The sequence below is a fragment of the Bacillus rossius genome, chromosome 1 (assembly GCF_032445375.1).
Source record: "Bacillus rossius redtenbacheri isolate Brsri chromosome 1, Brsri_v3, whole genome shotgun sequence".
Lineage (NCBI taxonomy): Eukaryota > Metazoa > Arthropoda > Insecta > Phasmatodea > Bacillidae > Bacillus > Bacillus rossius.
Window position 1 is genome coordinate 1,269,768 of NC_086330.1, and position 19,390 is coordinate 1,289,157.

Genomic DNA, 19,390 nt, shown 5'->3' on the forward strand with positions numbered 1-19,390 from the left:
GAAGATAAAAGGGATAATGCTAGCTTGAATGCAGCGCAGTGACAAGATACAGACTTGGCAACCATTATAGCTGGCTAGAGAATTGTACTGGACGTCCAATATGACATGAGATCTCCAGTGACTGAAGGGCTGTGAAAGCTTGCTGGGTACAGTGGGATTCCTTGAGGATGGTGAATGGGCTGCTAATGAAGCACGGGAGAGTCCAAATGGAAAAATAGTTACCATGCAACTAATCCTTTCAAAGAATCTAGAGACAGAGGTGTTGAAAAAAATCCATGATAGTACCTCTGTTGGTCATCCAGGGGTGAACAATACACTCGCCAAGATCAGTCAATGCTACTATTGGTTGATGTGTCACCAGGATGTGGAGGCTTGGTGTAGACAATGCGAAACACGCTTGGCTAAAAAATAACCACAACACCGGAGTCGTGGTAAATGAGGTCCTACAATGTAGGGGCCTTTTTCGAGAGGATAGCCATCGACATCACTGGACCATTTCCCAAGACTAAAGATGGTAACTGGTATACTATTCAGGTAGCAATGGATTACTTCAATAAATGGCTACAGTCTAATATACTTCCTAACCAAGAAGCCACTACCATCACGGATGCAATAGTCAACAAGTTAATTTTAGATTTGGGGTACCAATGGAGCTCCACTCAGACCAAGGCCGCAATTTTGAGTAAACAATATTTCGGGAGGTATGTCGGTTGCTGGGAATAAATAAAACCAGGACTACAGCCCTACATCCTCAGTGGAGATGAACACTTTGCCAAGGTTGTGGCCGAGCATCAACAGGACTGGGATCAACACATCCAGTTGTTCCTGATGGCATATAGGTCTGCCACCCATGAATCCACCGGGCAGACCCCTGGGAGTATTGTGTTTGGACAGGAGTTGAGGCTGCCCTGTGATTCAGGTTCGGTCGTCCTCGCAGGGAGCTGACCAACACCACTGACTATGTGAATCGTCTAGGGGAGCGGATGGTGCTTATTCATGAAGAAGCCCAAAAATCTTTGATTACAATGAATCAAATAAAGATGACATACAAACTGAAGGCTAACTCAATTGGATTTCAGGAGGGCAATTTGGTGTGGCAGTACAACACATAACGAAGGAACGGAAGGTGCCCTCAGCTTCAAGCAGCGTGGGAAGGCCTGTATGAAGTCCTGAAACAGCTAAATGATGTAGTATAAGGCATCCAGAGAGAAAAAGGGGACAGATGAAAGTGGTACATTTGGACCGATTGAGGGAATATGCCGGAAGGGAGGTTTAAGGAGGGGCAGTGTTACGAATGCAGACAGGACCGCGACGGACGTCAGGTTCGGATCTGGCTGGCGGCCCTGCGCGAATACTGACATCCACTGACGTAAGGCATGCGGATTACAATGGTCCTCGCTATACACATTCTCCCTTTCTGCTCCCCTTGCACCGTCCTGGGAATTACCGTATTTACCTGATTGCAAGACGATTATTTTTTCTCCCGGCAACAGTAAAAAATTTCACATTCGTCTTGCATTTGAAAATCTATATTTTTGATGGTAGTTTGTCCCACATTTTTAGGCTATTACAATGTGAAATTACTTTTATGGTTACTTTTATGGGTACAGGCAATATATAACTATTAACATTAAATAATTTAATGAAAAAAAAAACAGTACGATTTCAAGCTAATTTGTACGCAAAAAGATTATAAAAAACATCTACGGTACTAGTCGCCATGCTTTGTTTATTTGCGCTCACACCATAGATAAAGTATGCACGAAAGAAGACGTGAAACCTAGACTTGGGAGTTGGTAAACCAGGTCATTTCTCATGCTGAATTTTGTAGTACATGATATCTCCACTATGTTGCGAGCGCTGTAACAATTTTAGTAACCCAAAGTGTTGTATACGTTTTAACAATGTTATTCTATGTAAACGAAATTGTTTATTTTCGTTAATAAACAAATGCGGTAAATTGCGGGAACCTAAAATGGATAGTGTTGAAAGGCGAGGAACATCAAGTTTTTATAAAGAAAGGCTCTCGAACATATGTTATGTAAAATGTTTATTTATAGCTTGTTATATACTATTTTCTGGTTTATAATGGTTAAAAAGTTGACCTCGTCTTGCATTCGAGTCGTCTTGCAATCGGGTAAATACGGTATGTGGGTTTTCCGAGGCTGCAGTGAGGAGTGCGAACTGTAGAAATTTACAGACATCGAATGACTTACGAATAAACATTTTTTAGTGCAACTGATTGGTGATCAGACAATTTTAAGTACAGTCACTTATTAGTAATGTAAATATAAGTAATTAATAAAACTGTAATAAAACATAATTGGACTATCCATCATGAACCCAGTTCCCCACATTATAATCGTAATAAAATATTATACTTCGGGATGGTGATTTATCGTTTTCGCAAAATAGATGAGAAAATATGCTAAATTATATTTTTTCCGCTATAAAATCTAAATCTAGACTATTCCGAGATAAATGCGAAATCAAGGTAAAAAACGTAGATTCGTCTTCACTCTACAAATTTATTTACAGATTGTATTTTGTTTCAATTCAGTATCAAAAGAAACCATCATTTTATGGCGTATTCAGCACAAGTATCTTATTGTCACGTCATCCACAACACTATTGTTCGTAAATATTGAATGAAAAATTGCCATCCGTGCCTCGCGATTGTAAACAAAGCAAAGAACAACTAGCTGGAAGAGTGTCCGTCATCTTGCAGAGTACAAGTTTTTAGGCAGCCATATTGCGACATCTCTGCTTCGCCGCGCTAACAATTCCCATTTTCTGGCTGTGTTTCACGTGAAAGCCGCGTTCTTGTGTAGTCTGTGGAAGGTGGTGTGTTTACAAAACGTGCATACTCGTGAATGTGTTGTATACTGTTATTTCTCGTGGTAAAAATGGGACGAAACGTAATTTCCATTCCTGATCGCATAAATGAATACAAAAGAAAACAGTTCTACGAAAGTGATACGAATATTTTAATGCACAATTTATGTAATCGCCTTCTGGAGTGGAAAAAAAAAATATGTACTTGAAAAACACATTAAATCTGAGGGACATCAGGCTGCAAAAAAAAAGATTCACAGAGAAATCAGATGAAGGAAAAAAGTCTGTAAAAATGCAAGAAAAGGTTTCTGGCATGATTGAAAACCAAAAGAAGCCGAAAATTAAAAAAACGAAAAGAAAAAAAAATTAAAAAAAAAAAAAAAGAGTTTCAATAATATTATTTGTGCACTCTACATCAACTATGGCCATGAACACGGATAAAAAATATTTATTGTAATTTTAAGTATTCAATTTATTGCACTCATAAGTGCTAAAAAGTTGTTTGGAAACCTGCCAAGATAGGCTATTTTTGTAGTTGTGCTAGATCTTTATTTCTGTGGTTGTTAATAATTAATATGTGTATTATTTAATGCTTTTTAAAAATATACTTTTCCTCGGTAATGTAAAATGAGAGAATTGGCTAAATCTTGTTTTTAAAAATACTAAAAATGCTAAATTTAAAATTCAAAATGCTAAATGTTATTATTTTAAATGCTATAAATCACCATCTCTAATTATACTATATCCTATGAATTTAAAAAAAAAATTTTATAGGAAAGTTGTAATGTTACTACCCTCTTTTATCGCATAATCGTTGCACTCGCGTAATCGTCGCACCTATATTTTAGGGCGTCGAAATTTGGATAAAAAAAAAAACCCTCTCGCGTATACGTCGCATGATGTTTTTGGTCACGCTATTAGATTCTGAGCACTTTGAGTGACTATTTTTTTCCGTACCAAACGATGTATTTTAAAGTATAAATCTAATATTTATTCGAACATTACCTCTTACTTATTTAATTAACGGAAATACGATGTTGTCTGATGTGTAAATTTTCTTTTAAAGACTTTTTAAACGTTATAACCTTCATCTGGCCGTCTGCGTCGCCACAGTGTGCCGCTTACAAAAATGTAGCCAGCGCTCGTTGCAATAATTAATGTTTGGTTATGTTGCTTCCCGTATAGAGTGCGCACACGTAGCCGAATATGGATATCTCGCCGAGTGCATACAACGCGCGCTCTCTGTAGAGCGCCGAGGTAACTACATCTGATGGCCCGCACTCCTTCGTCGTGCGTACTATGAAAGTTATGTGTTCGTTCAGGCTCGCATTCGGATTACAGATAGTGTTTTTCTATTTACAGTTGAAGAAAGGTTTTTGTTACATGACTTCAAATTAATTTAAATTGTTGGCGTGCTCTTTAATACTTCACTTTTTAATTTAAATTGTTGGCGTGCTCTTTTATAATTCACTCTTTAAATAAATGTACTTTTCATGAATGGGTTTTGTTTTTATGAATAAATTTATCCAACAAAAAAATTTTTTCCGCATAATCGTCGCACCCCTACTTTTCAAACTTGATTTTAGAATAAAATGAGCTACATTTATGCGAGAAAACATGGTAGTCCCTACCCTCTCCAGCTTTCAAAAGAATTTTTTAAAGGAATTTATATGATGTTTTGACATTCAGATGAATAAACTGATATGACTTTTAAGTTATAGTTAACTGATTCTTATAAGTTTATTTTATCATTAATAATATTCTTGAAGATCATTTTTTGTATGGAGATGTTTTAATTAGTGAAAGAGAGAGAGAGAGAGAGAGAGAGAGAGAGAATGAATACATAAGGTTTTAATCAATTCTAATCCAAATGGCAGTAAATAAAATTCACTTAGTATTTGGCAGTACCCAACAGCTTTTATAAACATTCTATGTAGATGCACCATGTACTCAACTCATTTACTCACCACTAAACCCACACAGACCTATGTATTAGATACTGCTCAGTATAACCTGTGTAACACTGTAGGTATGTACCTGCAGCTATAGGGTGCTCTTCTATAGTTATCTCCTCCTTCACTTGTTGCTTGCACAGAGTATAATCCTGGCTGGCAGAGGAACTGCCAGGTTCCTGCTGCCAGCTGTCTTCACACTGCAACACAACCACCAGCCATGTCACCCCAGCACCTGATGTCTTAGCACACCTGCCGATATTAGTAATATTAGTGGTACTACACATGTAAGTTGTACTCTACAATACTACTAGCACCTCTGCCAATATTAGTTACACACTACAAGAATACTAGTACACCTGACAACAAGAGTCGTACACTAAAAGTCTAACTGAACATTTGCAAATATAATTTGTACTGACGTCGTCCCATGTGCTCCCGTGGCTCGCACAGGTCGTTATGCCACCTCGGTGCCTCACCGGTCGGCGTGTGTGGTCGCTGGTAGTGTCTCGAACGGGTGGAGGTCGATTGTCATGGAGAGCGGAGATCGACTCGAGCCCTAACGGGACCTGCCAGGACGCGCCAGTTGGCCTTCACCCCTTGGCGCGAGCAGTCGTGTGCGACTCGCGGAGTTCGGCGATCGGTGTTCGTGTGCGGACCGGACAGTCGTGTGCGTGCCGACAACGTTAGTCGTGTGTGTGGTCCAACCACTCCTGCCTGCCACGTGGCGACGTCACGACCACCGAGAGACGGAGTCTCGTGCTGTGAACTAGCCCACAGCAACCACCCCGGTTAAAGGTTAGTTGGCGCCCTCAGACACCACCCAACCACGCATCAACATCGGCAGGACGACAAATGGCGCCCATCTAGGTGGCTCATCAAAATTGCAAACAATTTAGGCAAAGAAAACCCGTCAAAATTCCCGTCAAAACTACGGCAAAGTAGTCGAAAGGCGAGCCAGGACAAAGGGGAGGAAAACGCGCGCGCAGGACAAAGGGGCGCGTCTGACCAGCGCCCTTAACGGGACTCAAGGGCAAACGAGGTCACCCCACCCCCACCCCAGCAACGCGCGCGCTAGAAAGGAGCACCGGCCACCACTTTCCCCTCTCCGGTCAGCCGAGCGCGCACGTGCACCAAAGAAGCCAACTCCGGCCGTTCGGCACCCGAGCCTAACCGAGTGGAACCGAAGGCAGCCGAATCGGCACACTCGACCGCGGACCGCGTCCACGGACATATCCCGTCTCCCGGGGCGGCCAGCCACGTTCCACGAGGATGCAGAGAGATCCGGACATAGCCATCGACATGGAGGGATTGTGTGAGGGCTGTTTTAGACCCTTTCCGGAGTCACTCGTAAATAACGAGAGTGCTCAGTGTCAGTGTGCGTGCGGCCGCGTCCGCGTCAAAGAGGAGCAGCCGGGAAGCGCCGCAAGGGGTACAACAAACACGCTGTGCGCAGCCGCGCACTGCCGCGCGCAGCCAGGCGAGACGGCCAGATGCCTACAGTGCGGGGTCACAAAACACCGCGCGTGCGCTGAAGTACGCGAGTTCGTGCATTTTCGTGATGGGTTGTTCCTCTGCGTCATCTGCGAGAGCACAATGATGCAAGCATACCACGCACAGCTGACCCCCGCGCCGCGCGCCGCGAGTGGGCCGGTCATACTGCCGGAGTTCGCGGGTCACGCCCACGAGGACCCAGCCATGTTCTTGCGGGTATGCAAGGAAAAATTAGCACGCCATCACATCGCACCAGAGGAGTGGACAGAACGCGCCAGCAGCCAGTTGCGCGGCGACGCCCGAACCTGGTGGTCTCAGACAGGCGATTACGACACCGCGTGGACTGATTTTGCACGACGCCTGGAGGCACGCTTTGATGACTCGCGCGCACGGGCCTGTTGCATGAACGAGTTGTTCTGCCGAGCCCAGTCTAGCGGGGAAGGAGTAGAAGCATTTGTGCACGGGAAGCTGCGGCTCTACCGACGTCTAACACCCCGCGGTAGGATACAGGATGTGCTACCGAACATTGTCGAGCTCTTGACGCCCGAGGTACGGCCCTTAGTGCGTACTGCAGTGGAGAAGGGACTAGACGCTTTCCTCGCCCTCGCAAGGGAAGTAGAACAGGACCTCAAGGCAGCACGAGACGACCGAAGCGTCACGACGCCCCAAGTCCCACAGGCGAGGCCGACAAGACGCCTGGAGGACACCCTGGCCGTGGTGCGATATGTGCAACCCCCCCCACCAAGGGAATCCCAACCCCAGTCCAACTTGCTACAGGAGGGGGGAGGGGCATCGCGTCCGAATCAGGGCGGCCAGGCGGCGCGACAAGCACGGGCAGGCAGCCAACGTGGCGGCCCTACCAGTGAACGTGACGATCATCCGCCACGCTGCCAATACTGCCCGACGCCCGAACACCACTGGCATAGAGTGTGCCAGACCAGAGAGGCGCGGTGGATGGCGTCAAGGGGAGGACCCGCGCCGTCGGGAAACTGCAACTAGGGGGCGACGACGCAGTTGGCCGCCGTCCCCGGACCTCACGCCCTGCCTCCGCCGACACACCGCCTCGCCTACCACTCGCCAGTGGAGGCGGCCCACCGCACCCGATGACGGACAGCCCCACGTCGCCAGCGAGCGACACCATTCACCAGGCGTCGCCGGTGACCCGACCCACAGCTGGGGGGTCGAGAGACGCACCGTCTCACCTACTGTCTCACCTACCACTCGCCAGTGGAGGCGGCTCACCGCACCCGATGACGGACAGCCTCACGTCGCCAGCGAGCGACACCATTCACCAGGCGTCGCCGGTGACCCGACCCACAGCTGGGGGGTCGAGAGACGCACCGTCTCACCTACTGTCTCACCTACCACTCGCCAGTGGAGGCGGCCCACCGCACCCGATGACAGACAGCCCCACGTCGCCAGCGAGCGACACCATTCACCAGGCGTCGCCGGTGACCCGACCCACAGCTGGGGGGTCGAGAGACGCACCGTCTCACCTACTGTCTCACCTACCACTCGCCAGTGGATGCGGCCCACCCCACCCGATGACGGACAGCACCACGTCGCCAGCGAGCGACACCATTCACCAGGCGTCGCCGGTGACCCGACCCACAGCTGGGGGGTCGAGAGACGCACCGTCTCACCTACTGTCTCACCTACCACTCGCCAGTGGAGGCGGCCCACCGCACCCGATGACGGACAGCCCCACGTCGCCAGCGAGCGACACCATTCACCAGGCGTCGCCGGTGACCCGACCCACAGCTGGGGGGTCGAGAGACGCACCGTCTCACCTGCTGTCTCACCTACCACTCGCCAGTGGAGGCGGCCCACCCCACCCGATGACGGACAGCCCCACGTCGCCAGCGAGCGACACCATTCACCAGGCGTCGCCGGTGACCCGACCCACAGCTGGGGGGTCGAGAGACGCACCGTCTCACCTACTGTCTCACCTACCACTCGCCAGTGGAGGCGGCCCACCGCACCCGATGACGGACAGCCTCACGTCGCCAGCGAGCGACACCATTCACCAGGCGTCGCCGGTGACCCGACCCACAGCTGGGGGGTCGAGAGACGCACCGTCTCACCTACTGTCTCACCTACCACTCGCCAGTGGAGGCGGGCCACCGCACCCGATTACGGACAGCCCCACGTCGCCAGCGAGCGACACCATTCACCAGGCTTCGCCGGTGACCCGACCCACAGCTGGGGGGTCGAGAGACGCACCGTCTCACCTACCGTCTCACCTACCACTCGCCAGTGGAGGCGGCCCACAGCACCCGATGACGGACAGCCCCACGTCGCCAGCGAGCGACACCATTCACCAGGCGTCGCCGGTGACCCGACCCACAGCTGGGGGGTCGAGAGACGCACCGTCTCACCTACTGTCTCACCTACCACTCGCCAGTGGAGGCGGCCCACCCTACCCGATGACGGACAGCCCCACGTCGCCAGCGAGCGACACCATTCACCAGGCTTCGCCGGTGACCCGACCCACAGCTGGGGGGTCGAGAGACGCACCGTCTCACCTACCGTCTCACCTACCACTCGCCAGTGGAGGCGGCCCACAGCACCCGATGACTGACAGCCCCACGTCGCCAGCGAGCGACACCATTCACCAGGCGTCGCTGGTGACCCGACCCACAGCTGGGGGGTCGAGAGACGCACCGTCTCACCTACTGTCTCACCTACCACTCGCCAGTGGAGGCGGCCCACCCCACCCGATGACGGACAGCCCCACGTCGCCAGCGAGCGACACCATTCACCAGGCGTCGCTGGTGACCCGACCCACAGCTGGGGGGTCGAGAGACGCACCGTCTCACCTACTGTCTCACCTACCACTCGCCAGTGGAGGCGGCCCACCCCACCCGATGACGGACAGCCCCACGTCGCCAGCGAGCGACACCATTCACCAGGCGTCGCTGGTGACCCGACCCACAGCTGGGGGGTCGAGAGACGCACCGTCTCACCTACTGTCTCACCTACCACTCGCCAGTGGAGGCGGCCCACCCCACCCGATGACGGACAGCCCCACGTCGCCAGCGAGCGACACCATTCACCAGGCGTCGCCGGTGACCCGACCCACAGCTGGGGGGTCGAGAGACGCACCGTCTCACCTACTGTCTCACCTACCACTCGCCAGTGGAGGCGGCCCACCGCACCCGATGATGGACAGCCCCACGTCGCCAGCGAGCGACACCATTCACCAGGCGTCGCCGGTGACCCGACCCACAGCTGGGGACCCCAACCAAGCACCACCGCGCCTGGGGCGGATGGGACCGAAGGCTGGAAACCTCATCCGCATCCCTGTCTCGCTGGATGGGAGGCCGGTGGAGGCGTTGGTGGACACCGCGGCGACTCACACCTACGTTGCATCCCACCTTATCCCTGATGCTGAAGTGACACCTGAGGCAGACACCATTCAGCTCGCAACAAAGGGATCTAGCACGGTCACGACTGGGCGTGTGGAGGTGAGTGTCGGCATAAGGGACTATGTGACCAGGACGTGCGCACTCGTAGTGCAGGATCTCAGGGATGAGCTCATCCTAGGGTTACCCTGGTTAGTCCAGGAGGATGCTAACATAGAAGTCGGGGCAGGTAGGATGCATGTCGGGACCCAGGGGCGCTGGACCGTGTATGGGTTGTCACATCGCCGCCCACCAACCTGGACGGATCCTACCCAGTTGATAGACCTACGCCATGGCGTACCACCAGACTATTGTGCCCTTCTAGACAGAGCCCTCAGGCAGCAACCACAGGTGTTCGCGTCAGCTGATCGGCTGCGCCGCACGAATATTACAGAACATTGTATACCCATGGTACCCCATGTTCCTCCATTCGCCAAGCCAGGGGGTTTCGGTCCCCGCGAGCTCACTGCCATCCAGGAACAAATCACAGAAATGCTGGGGGATGGGGTAATAGAGCCCAGCACGTCACCATACAACTGTCGCATAGTCATGGCCAGTAAGAAAGATGGCTCCCTGCGTTTCTGCATCAATTTTAAGCCAATTAATGACCTAACCATCCCGGCACCACCCCCACTCATAAATCTTACAGAAGCGCTCACCAGCATGGGCGATGCCCAGGTGTTTACGTCACTAGACCTGAAGTCCGGCTACTGGCAGGTGCCAGTTCGGCCTGAGGACCGCCCCAAGACAGCCTTCACGGCACCCGATGGGCGCAGGTTTCAGTTTTGTGCCATGCCGTTCGGGCTGATGGATGCCCCCGCGACCTTCCAGACCATGATGGTCCGCGTCTTGGACGGCTACATTGGTAAGTTTGCCGCGGCCTACCTCGACGACGTGATCATATGGTCACGATCGTGGGAGGATCATGCACATCACCTCGCATTGGTCCTCGAACGGCTAGCCACGCACGGACTGACGTGTGCGCCGCGCAAGTGCCATGTCGGCGCGAAGGAACTGGAGTTCTTGGGGCACCTCGTGAGCGCGGACGGGTGTCGACCCCTGCCAGATCAGCTGGCCCTGATAGAGGGGAAAGAGCCTCCCCGTACCAGAAAACAATTGCAGAAGCTAATGGGACTTTTAAACTGGCTCAGGTCATTCATCCCGAATTTCGCCACCATCACCGCACCAATGACGGACCTCTTGTCACCCAAGAGCAGGTTTCGATGGACGGACGCGGCAGAGCAGGCCCTCGCCTGTGTCAAGCAGCAGTTCAGGGAGTGTCACACCCTGTCACGGCTAGTGCCAGATATTCCCCTATTCGTCCAGACAGACGCAAGCCAGGAGGGTATGGGGGCAGTAATCTACCAACAAAGAGCTGGAGAAGAGAGGCGGGTGATCGAGTACGCCAGTGCCAAGTTTGGCCCTGCAGAGCGGCGGTACCACGTCAACGAGCAGGAGTGTCTCGCGGTGGTGTGGGCACTCAGGCGATACCGACACCACCTCGAGGGGAGACGCTTCACGCTCCGCACTGACAGCCAGTGCCTGCAGTGGCTGAACTCCGCCCAGGGAGGCAAATCCAAGTTCACGCGGTGGGCACTGATGCTCCAGAACTTCGCTTTTCGCGTGGAGCACGTCCCTGGGCGGGAGAACCAGCTGGCGGACGAGCTCTCCCGTCACCCGGATGCCAACACTGTGTTCAAGGACGATCAGGGATGGGACGACTTACTTCCCCCCTGCAACCCCCAGACGGGGTCTACAAGTGAGCCCCCGCCAGCAGCACTATACGCCACTACGGCCGAGAGGCCCCGCGACCCTGCGCCAGATACCCTAGCCAACCTCATGGAGATTGTCTGTCTCGCACAGAGCCAGGACTTGGTCAGTCAAGCAGACCTCGCTAAATGCAGAGAACAGGAGCTTCCCCACCTACGTAGTCTTGACGGGGTACTCCAGAGCCGTGTGCCCGGAGACATGAGCTCGTGGCGCACGCACGTGCCGCCGGCAGGACGGAAGGCTGCCTTGCATTTTTATCATGATCACGACCTAGCGGGACACCCGGGGGCCGACCAGACCCAGCGGGCACTGCGGCAGTGGTTCCACTGGCCGGGCGTTGCAGGTGACATCCGCGATTATGTGCGAGACTGCCAACCATGCCAACAGCGCAAGGCCCGTCGGCCTGACGGGGTAGAGCAACAGTGCCCCAGGAGGCCCCATGACCCATTTCACACCGTGGCTCTCGACGTAATGGGCCCATACCCCCGCACATCCCGCGGGAAGCGATTCTTGGTTGTAATCACGGATACTTTCACACGCTGGGCAGAAGCGTTCGCCGTCACCAATGTACGAGCTGAGACCATCGCCACTCTCCTCGATGCCGAAGTATTCCCACGATATGGGTTTCCCTGAGTGCTACTCACAGATAATGGCACACAATTCAAAGGCCGGCGCTGGAAGGCCGATTGTAAGCGCTGGGAGGTGGAGCACCACACGACACCCACGTACCACCCAAGAGCAAACCCGACAGAACGCCGCAACCAGGACATCAAAGTCCAGTTGCGGCTACGTCTGGGGGACGACCACACCCAGTGGGATGTGCTCCTCCCCAAGATATTGTACTGCCTCCGTCGCCGCCGAAACGTGGTAACCGGCTACTCCCCTGCGGAGTTGCTTCAGGGACGGGATCTCGCCCTCCCAGGGGAACTCCGGGTAGCGGGCGCTGCTGAACGAGTGCTTCAAATGCCTGTCGCCGAAAGACGGGAGGATGCACGCCGGAATCAGGCACAGTTTGGAGTCACTCATACCCCTCAGACCACTCACCCACCCCTGTCATTGGAGCCGGGGCAACAGGTGTACGTCCGATGTCACCACCTTTCCTCCAGAGGCAAGAAGTTTTGCGCAAGCCTGGCCCCTAAATGGTCCGAACCCCGTGAGGTAGTGAAGCGACTCGGGCCTACCACCTACGCGGTCACAACACGGAGTGGAAGAGCCGCCAAGGTTCACCGAGATGATCTCCGGTTAGTCCACCCTAAGGTTGGTCCGGGACACCTGCACAAAGGTCCACAGAGGACAAGAAGGACATCAGACAAACATCAATTCCCCCCATCACCTCTCGCGGTGACATCGGACACAGATCATGCAACCATAGTATCATCAAGCCCAATGACACCAGCCACAGGTCAACCCCTCCTGTCACAGGCAATGCAGACGGCGAATGTGCACCATACTTGCTCGTCGCCCGAGCCCCAGGCAAGCAGGGCCACGATGCCCGAGCTGGAGCACATGATGAGTCGCTTGGGTTACTGGGACTATCTGGGGTTAACGGCATCTGCCGTTACCCAGGGCATGTCCCCCCCTAAATGGCCAGCGGATGCGAGTCTGGAGAGATCGACATTTTCAGTGCGGGTTGACGAGCCTGAGTCCACAGGGGCAGACCAGCGAGGCGACGGGCAACCCAGCCAGGAGGACGGAGGAGTGACCATCGTCCCTCTCGATGAGGCCGACGACACAGGGAAAGCACCGCCTGTACCCAACCAAGCTGAGCCAGACGCCACGTCACAAACTCAAGTGGTGCGGCGATCGACCCGGCCTCATGTCCCCCCTGTCAGGTTCGGGACAAATGAGGGGTACCAACCACCACTAGGGGCCCGTGCTGGGGGCCGCACCAACCCTAGACAGAACCTTTTCCCGGATGCACACCACTGCTCAGTGATGAGGTTGCTACCGCATATCGCCCAGCCCAACTCCACTACATCTACCAACACCTCTCAGACACAGTGCACTCCAGAGAACTTACAGTGTACCTACGGAGGAAATGCCCCGAGGCAATGCGTGTGATGGAGGCTTCGAGGGGGCATAACGGCCTCGGTGAGGGGGGGGGGCATTTGACGTCGTCCCAGGTGCTCCCGTGGCTCGCACAGGTCGTTATGCCACCTCGGTGCCTCACCGGTCGGCGTGTGTGGTCGCTGGTAGTGTCTCGAACGGGTGGAGGTCGATTGTCATGGAGAGCGGAGATCGACTCGAGCCCTAACGGGACCTGCCAGGACGCGCCAGTTGGCCTTCACCCCTCGGCGCGAGCAGTCGTGTGCGACTCGCGGAGTTCGGCGATCGGTGTTCGTGTGCGGACCGGACAGTCGTGTGCGTGCCGACAACGTTAGTCGTGTGTGTGGTCCAACCACTCCTGCCTGCCACGTGGCGACGTCACGACCACCGAGAGACGGAGTCTCGTGCTGTGAACTAGCCCACAGCAACCACCCCGGTTAAAGGTTAGTTGGCGCCCTCAGACACCACCCAACCACGCATCAACATCGGCAGGACGACAGTACTCTACAAGACTATTAGAAAATCTGCCAATATGATTGGTACACTACATAACTACTAGCAAAACTGCCAATATGCTGATATAGTTTGTATTTTTTTAAAAAAAAAGAGAGGTTAAAAAATCTTCAAAGACACCAACGAAGGGGAATTTGAAGAATTAGGTGGAGTTGGTAGTGTGGGATTTTTACCCACTAAAAACAATCCTCTCTCTTCTAACCCTCGCCATGGGCAGAGGGCGGCCAGACTGACATTACTTCAGTCTGAAACCGAATTGAAAGCATTTCAGATGTCGAATGTGATAGGAACACAGACTCTTCTGTTTCGTTGGCTGCCTGTCCAGGCTTTAACCACGAAGTTGAGTACCTGTTCAATGGCAGTTATCGTTGAACGGCCTTTCCTGAAGCCGTGCTGGTTGTTAGCAAGCCCACCTGCCTTCTCTACCACGATCGTATTCGGGTTTTGAGGAGCTTTTCATGCAGTTTACCAGCTACGTCCAGTATGCAAAGAGGTCTGTATGATGATGAAGTGATTGGTGGTCCCTTGCCCTTATCTAATAGCACAAGGCTATGATGCTTCCATCTCTTGCTGAAACTTCCAGTGGAAAGACAGGCATTATACATAGCGAGGAGGATGTCTTGAAACTCGTTCGCTACTAGCTTAATAACGTTTGTTGGTATTCCATCTGGCCCCGGCGCTTTTCCCTGTTTTAAGGATGTCGCCGCCTCTTGAATTTCACAAACGGTAAACGGTGGAATATTGGACGATTGTCAGGCTCCCTGGGATTCCTAAGTGGATGACGTTGGAAGAGTTCAGATATTACCTCCTCGATGGACTCAGGGTCCATATGCTGATATAGTGGTGACCCACTTATGTCATTATGTCTGAAACCTAATTAAGTTGCAATTGAAGGATAGGGAACCAGTTAATTTTGTCCATTCAGTGTGAACCTCCAAAAATAAAAAAAAGTTAAAAAAATTATATCAGCTTTAACAAACAATGAATAGTTCAAATTTCCCATAGCAACTATTCTAGCCCAGCTTTTCATTTACCAAGGCATGCACCAGGCCAGTATTAATCAGATTACTGGTGCCGGTACGAGACAGCGGGAGCTAACGCATCACGCCCCTCTCTTCAAGCTGGTGTGACAGCTGTCTAGCTGTCTGGCCAGCCTCATCGCTACATCACTAGACACGGCATGACAATAATATAACAATTCAAATATAAGGTTTGTATAAAATACAAGGGTCATAATAATACTTCTTAAGGGTATAGAAGGCTCGAGACCATGTGTGGTTCATAGTCACATCTGCACAAAGCAGTCTACTCACTGGTTCATCCAACTCCTCCTTCTTGATTGGCGGGAAACCCAGTTCGCTCGGCTCCTGCTTCACACAGACGTCTCCATCTGCCGGCTGAAACAACAAGACATCACTCGGCACGTGAATGTCCAGCGCTGCGTTCCACCCGGTCCTCTGAGAAACCTCTGGGGAAACCACAAACCACATCCCACACCCTGAGGACTTCACTCTAGCAGCACGGATGCATTGCTCAGAACTTTATTAATAAAAAAACCATCCTGAAGACAAATTGGAAGGTAGACTGCTTGATAGATTCTTATAAAACCACCTGCCAGATATTTATAATCCTCAATGCTTACAGACTTGTAAACTAACTGGTTGGTGGCGATTGTAACTGAAAGAGATTTGTAGAAAATTTTTATTGGTTGTATTTTTTATTATTTGTAAATAAATAAGAATTTTAAGGCCATGTACGCATTAATAAATCTGTAGTTACCATAACCACATGTCCAAGTGAAACCACAAGTTGTGTACCTACAAGGAGAATGGCACGTGGAAAGCTGAACAGCCACATATATCTATTTCAACATTTAAGCATGAGTTTAAGCAGAGAGCAGACATGTGAATGCACTGCGAAGGGGTAATTCAAGTCTCGTTCCCACACTGCGACATCACACCCTGGAGCAAGTGTCTCAGCCTGGTCCATCAGCCAACCACACGGTAGGCCCATTACTTCTCTCATCGCCAACTAACTGCATCATCATATACGATACCGTTTTATCGCCATCTTTTTCAATTTAAATTTGTATTTAGTTTTTGTTCCTAATTATAGTATCCCATGGTTTTCTTGAACCCTGCAAGTTTTAATGCATCACTAATGTCCAAACGCTACACTGCAAAAGTCCACCCCCAACTTTAGCACCTTTCACACACCCTCCTCAAGCAGGTGAAGTGTAGCTTTCAGGTGAAGAAGTCATAGTTATGGCATCAACAGTACGACTTGTATCATAGCAGGACATTTCCAGGCACACAAAAGATACAGTATGTCCTGACATAGGGGGAAAAGTTAAATCTGAACCGTCTATGTTATCGCTGTGCGCATGGGCTGCCTTCCCCTTTACCGCCCCTTAGCGCGACAGTGTCTGGAGGGGAAGGCGTGGCGACCCCTCCAAATCAAGGCGATGGAGTGTCAGCCCGTCTTACACGAACGCGACACAAGGGTTACAACGCATGAACTGCATCATGTAATCACAACTGGAAAATACACTACATCGTTAACCCATGTCCAAATCATTCAAACACATACATATTTACAAAAATAAATCAAGTTAACAGAACATCAGAATGCTAACAGTCACGCTATTTGTTTGCAGTCATAAAAAACCTCTCTCTGAAAAAACCATATTATCATAAACAAAAATGCTGCATGTGTTAAAATTACTCTTTCTTTGAAGGCTTGGTTATCAAATTATCATTTGGTTAAGGGTTCTGTAAAAATAGCATTTTCTTAAAGGTAAAATACAGAACATTTGCGTTTTGTCACTACTTTTTCCGTCACTAATGTTTGACGCAAAAATGTGTGTTCATTATAGATACAGTCTGATGTGAAGCTGGCATTTTCCGTTTCATTAGAGGAATCTACGTCTGTAGATATTCAAGATTAACAATAATCTTATCTATTTCAGTATCTAATAACCTATCACTGTTACAGTATTCATTCTCGATTTTTTTCCACATGCCGGCAGCATTCTTTCCATTGCTCTTTAGAGTAGCTACTAAACAGCTGTTCACATTATGTCTTGTTTTCGAGGGAGGATGATATTTATTCGCACACTTGTCCTTTAATATATCCCCACACTAACTCAATCGGATTGAGGTCAGGATAAGGTGCAAGCCTGATTACTTCCTGGGAGTTCATTTTAATGATTTCGTCAATTTCGAAAGTTTTGGAAGTGGGCACTTGTTTCGCAAGTAATAGTAGGTTGACTTTTGTTAGGTCAGAGAAGAAAGCTACGTTGTTTATTTTAAGCCACTTTTGAATCACTTGTTTGGTGTTAGCGGAAGTTGGCTTCTTATTTGTCTGTACATTGTGATAGCTTGCATTGTCGAGAACAATGACGGAGTTTTCAGGCAAATTTGGAAGCAGTTTATATGTAATCCATTTCAAAAAGTTTTCGAAATTCATGTCATTATGATATTCTCCTGTTGTTTGTTTTGACCGGAATATCAACAATGCATCTGTACAAATCCCTCCTCTCCTCCTGCATTCCCAATTATTAAACGCTGGCCTTTCCCGATTGGCTCTGTAACACCTAGCTCATTGTCCGATCGCCAACAAGAACTAATGCTGCTGTGGGTTGCATGGATGTACGTTTCTCCAACATAAACAATTGAACGACCATCGTTTCGAAACTTGCGCATTAATGCTTTATCAGGCTTCTCAATCAAAATTCTTCTCCTTGACTGACACTTCGTCCAACGGAATCCCAGTCTCTTTTACAGTTTTGTCAAAAATTCTTTACTGAGGCCCAAAAAACAATAATCTCGCAAAGCCGTCTTTAATTTACTTAAATTTGGACAGTTTTCCTGACAGTGTAAAATTTATGCACATTTCTCCTCACAGCACCACACGTAAAATCGTCGACTTCTAACCGTTTTTTGCGTTCTTTTTTTTGGCCAGTAGGTGATGAAAAGTTCAGACCAATTTTACTTTTTACTTTCCCCTCAGCAAATTCTTTTTACCGTTTATTCGGACACACCCGTCGCAACACTTGTCGCTTCAGTAACATTGTATTTTAAACCGTACAGCAACTTCCTTTCTTTCAGATGCGTCGCAACGTTGTATACAATTTCACGCGCCTGTCCTCGCAAGGGTCGTCCTAGAATAAGGTTTGACTTAATTCCCGAGGCTGATAGGATAGGCTCGCTTGTTATACCGTGTAACCCAGGTCCCGGCATGACGCGCTGACGCAATCTTCACGCAGCCGAGTGAAGCGCGTAACTGATCCCCTCCACTTCCCCTGGCGGCTATCACGTGACGGTAGTGTGCGTCACGCCACGAACTGGGGTCTGCGCAGGTTCACAAGTATCTTGCCGTACTATAGACATGTCTGGTGCCCTACATGTCTAATCAGTCACCTACTTCATCATAATCCACTACAAACAAGTCATCCAGCACCTAGTAGCACAGTTGATTCATGTCCTGCTAGATGGCTTCAGTAACATTGTATTTACTCCCTGTGGTGGAGCAAACTCTAGTATTACATACTAACAACTGTTTTATTATTTAGACACACCCTTAAAAATTACTTGAGGAAAAAATTATATATCTGTTCACAAGAGAATAAGTAAATAAATATCACAGCTCAGAACAACAAAGTGATTTCAAGTTAAGTATGTATTATAATGTGCAGAGAATGTAAAACCACCCAAATTAACAGAACAGATACACACATGTTTTGTTGGTTTAGTTCACAGTTCATGAGAAGTTGACAACTATAAATCATGGCAGTTTATTTTAATATTATTTTTATGTTAAAGATTTTTAAAAGTATACTGAGCCAGAGTTGTGTTTCCAAAGGTCTACTTTTAATTGAATAAATGATAATCCCTGACTCCCAGTGAAAAGATGGACCAAAAACAGCATCAAAATCTCGGCATTAATAACTCTTTTCTTTATGTCGGGACACGTCCCTTGGGAGAAGAGAAGGGAGTCTTCTCGCTGTCGGCAGTTTTCAAAATTAACAAACCTTTATTTTAACTTGTCTGTGGCATACCGGAAAGTCAGAAAGTCCTGCACGAGTTGCCCTCACTTTAAGTTTCTCCACAGTGACATTTTACCAGAGATCTACTGTATTTTCACAACAAAGGTTTGGCTGTTGAGCTTTTCGTGGTACCGGGATTCTCAGTGTGGCTACACTGATAGGAACCGAAAACAAGGACTGTCAAATCACTAAAAGCAAGTATTTGAAAACAAATCTGGGCACATATTATTTTCGAGCCCAACGATACTTGTGCTGATACAATGTGATTGGCCAAGAGCTGAACATCGGCCGATATACAATATCAATATGTTTCGGAACAGCACTAAAAT

At 49.8% G+C, this 19,390-nt stretch overlaps 1 protein-coding gene across 2 annotated transcripts in view; it reads right to left on the bottom strand.

Annotated features, from left to right (window-relative positions):
- The window catches only part of LOC134530975 (gastrula zinc finger protein XlCGF57.1-like), a 45,073-nt gene that overhangs the window by 17,626 nt on the left and 8,057 nt on the right, over positions 1-19,390 (bottom strand). For both annotated transcript variants that reach the window (XM_063366367.1, XM_063366376.1), the window contains 2 exons: positions 15,328-15,411; positions 4,873-4,987 (listed from right to left, as the gene is read on the bottom strand). In XM_063366367.1, coding sequence (XP_063222437.1) covers positions 4,873-4,987; positions 15,328-15,411 — 199 coding nt within the window. The remainder of the gene's footprint in view (positions 1-4,872; positions 4,988-15,327; positions 15,412-19,390) is intronic.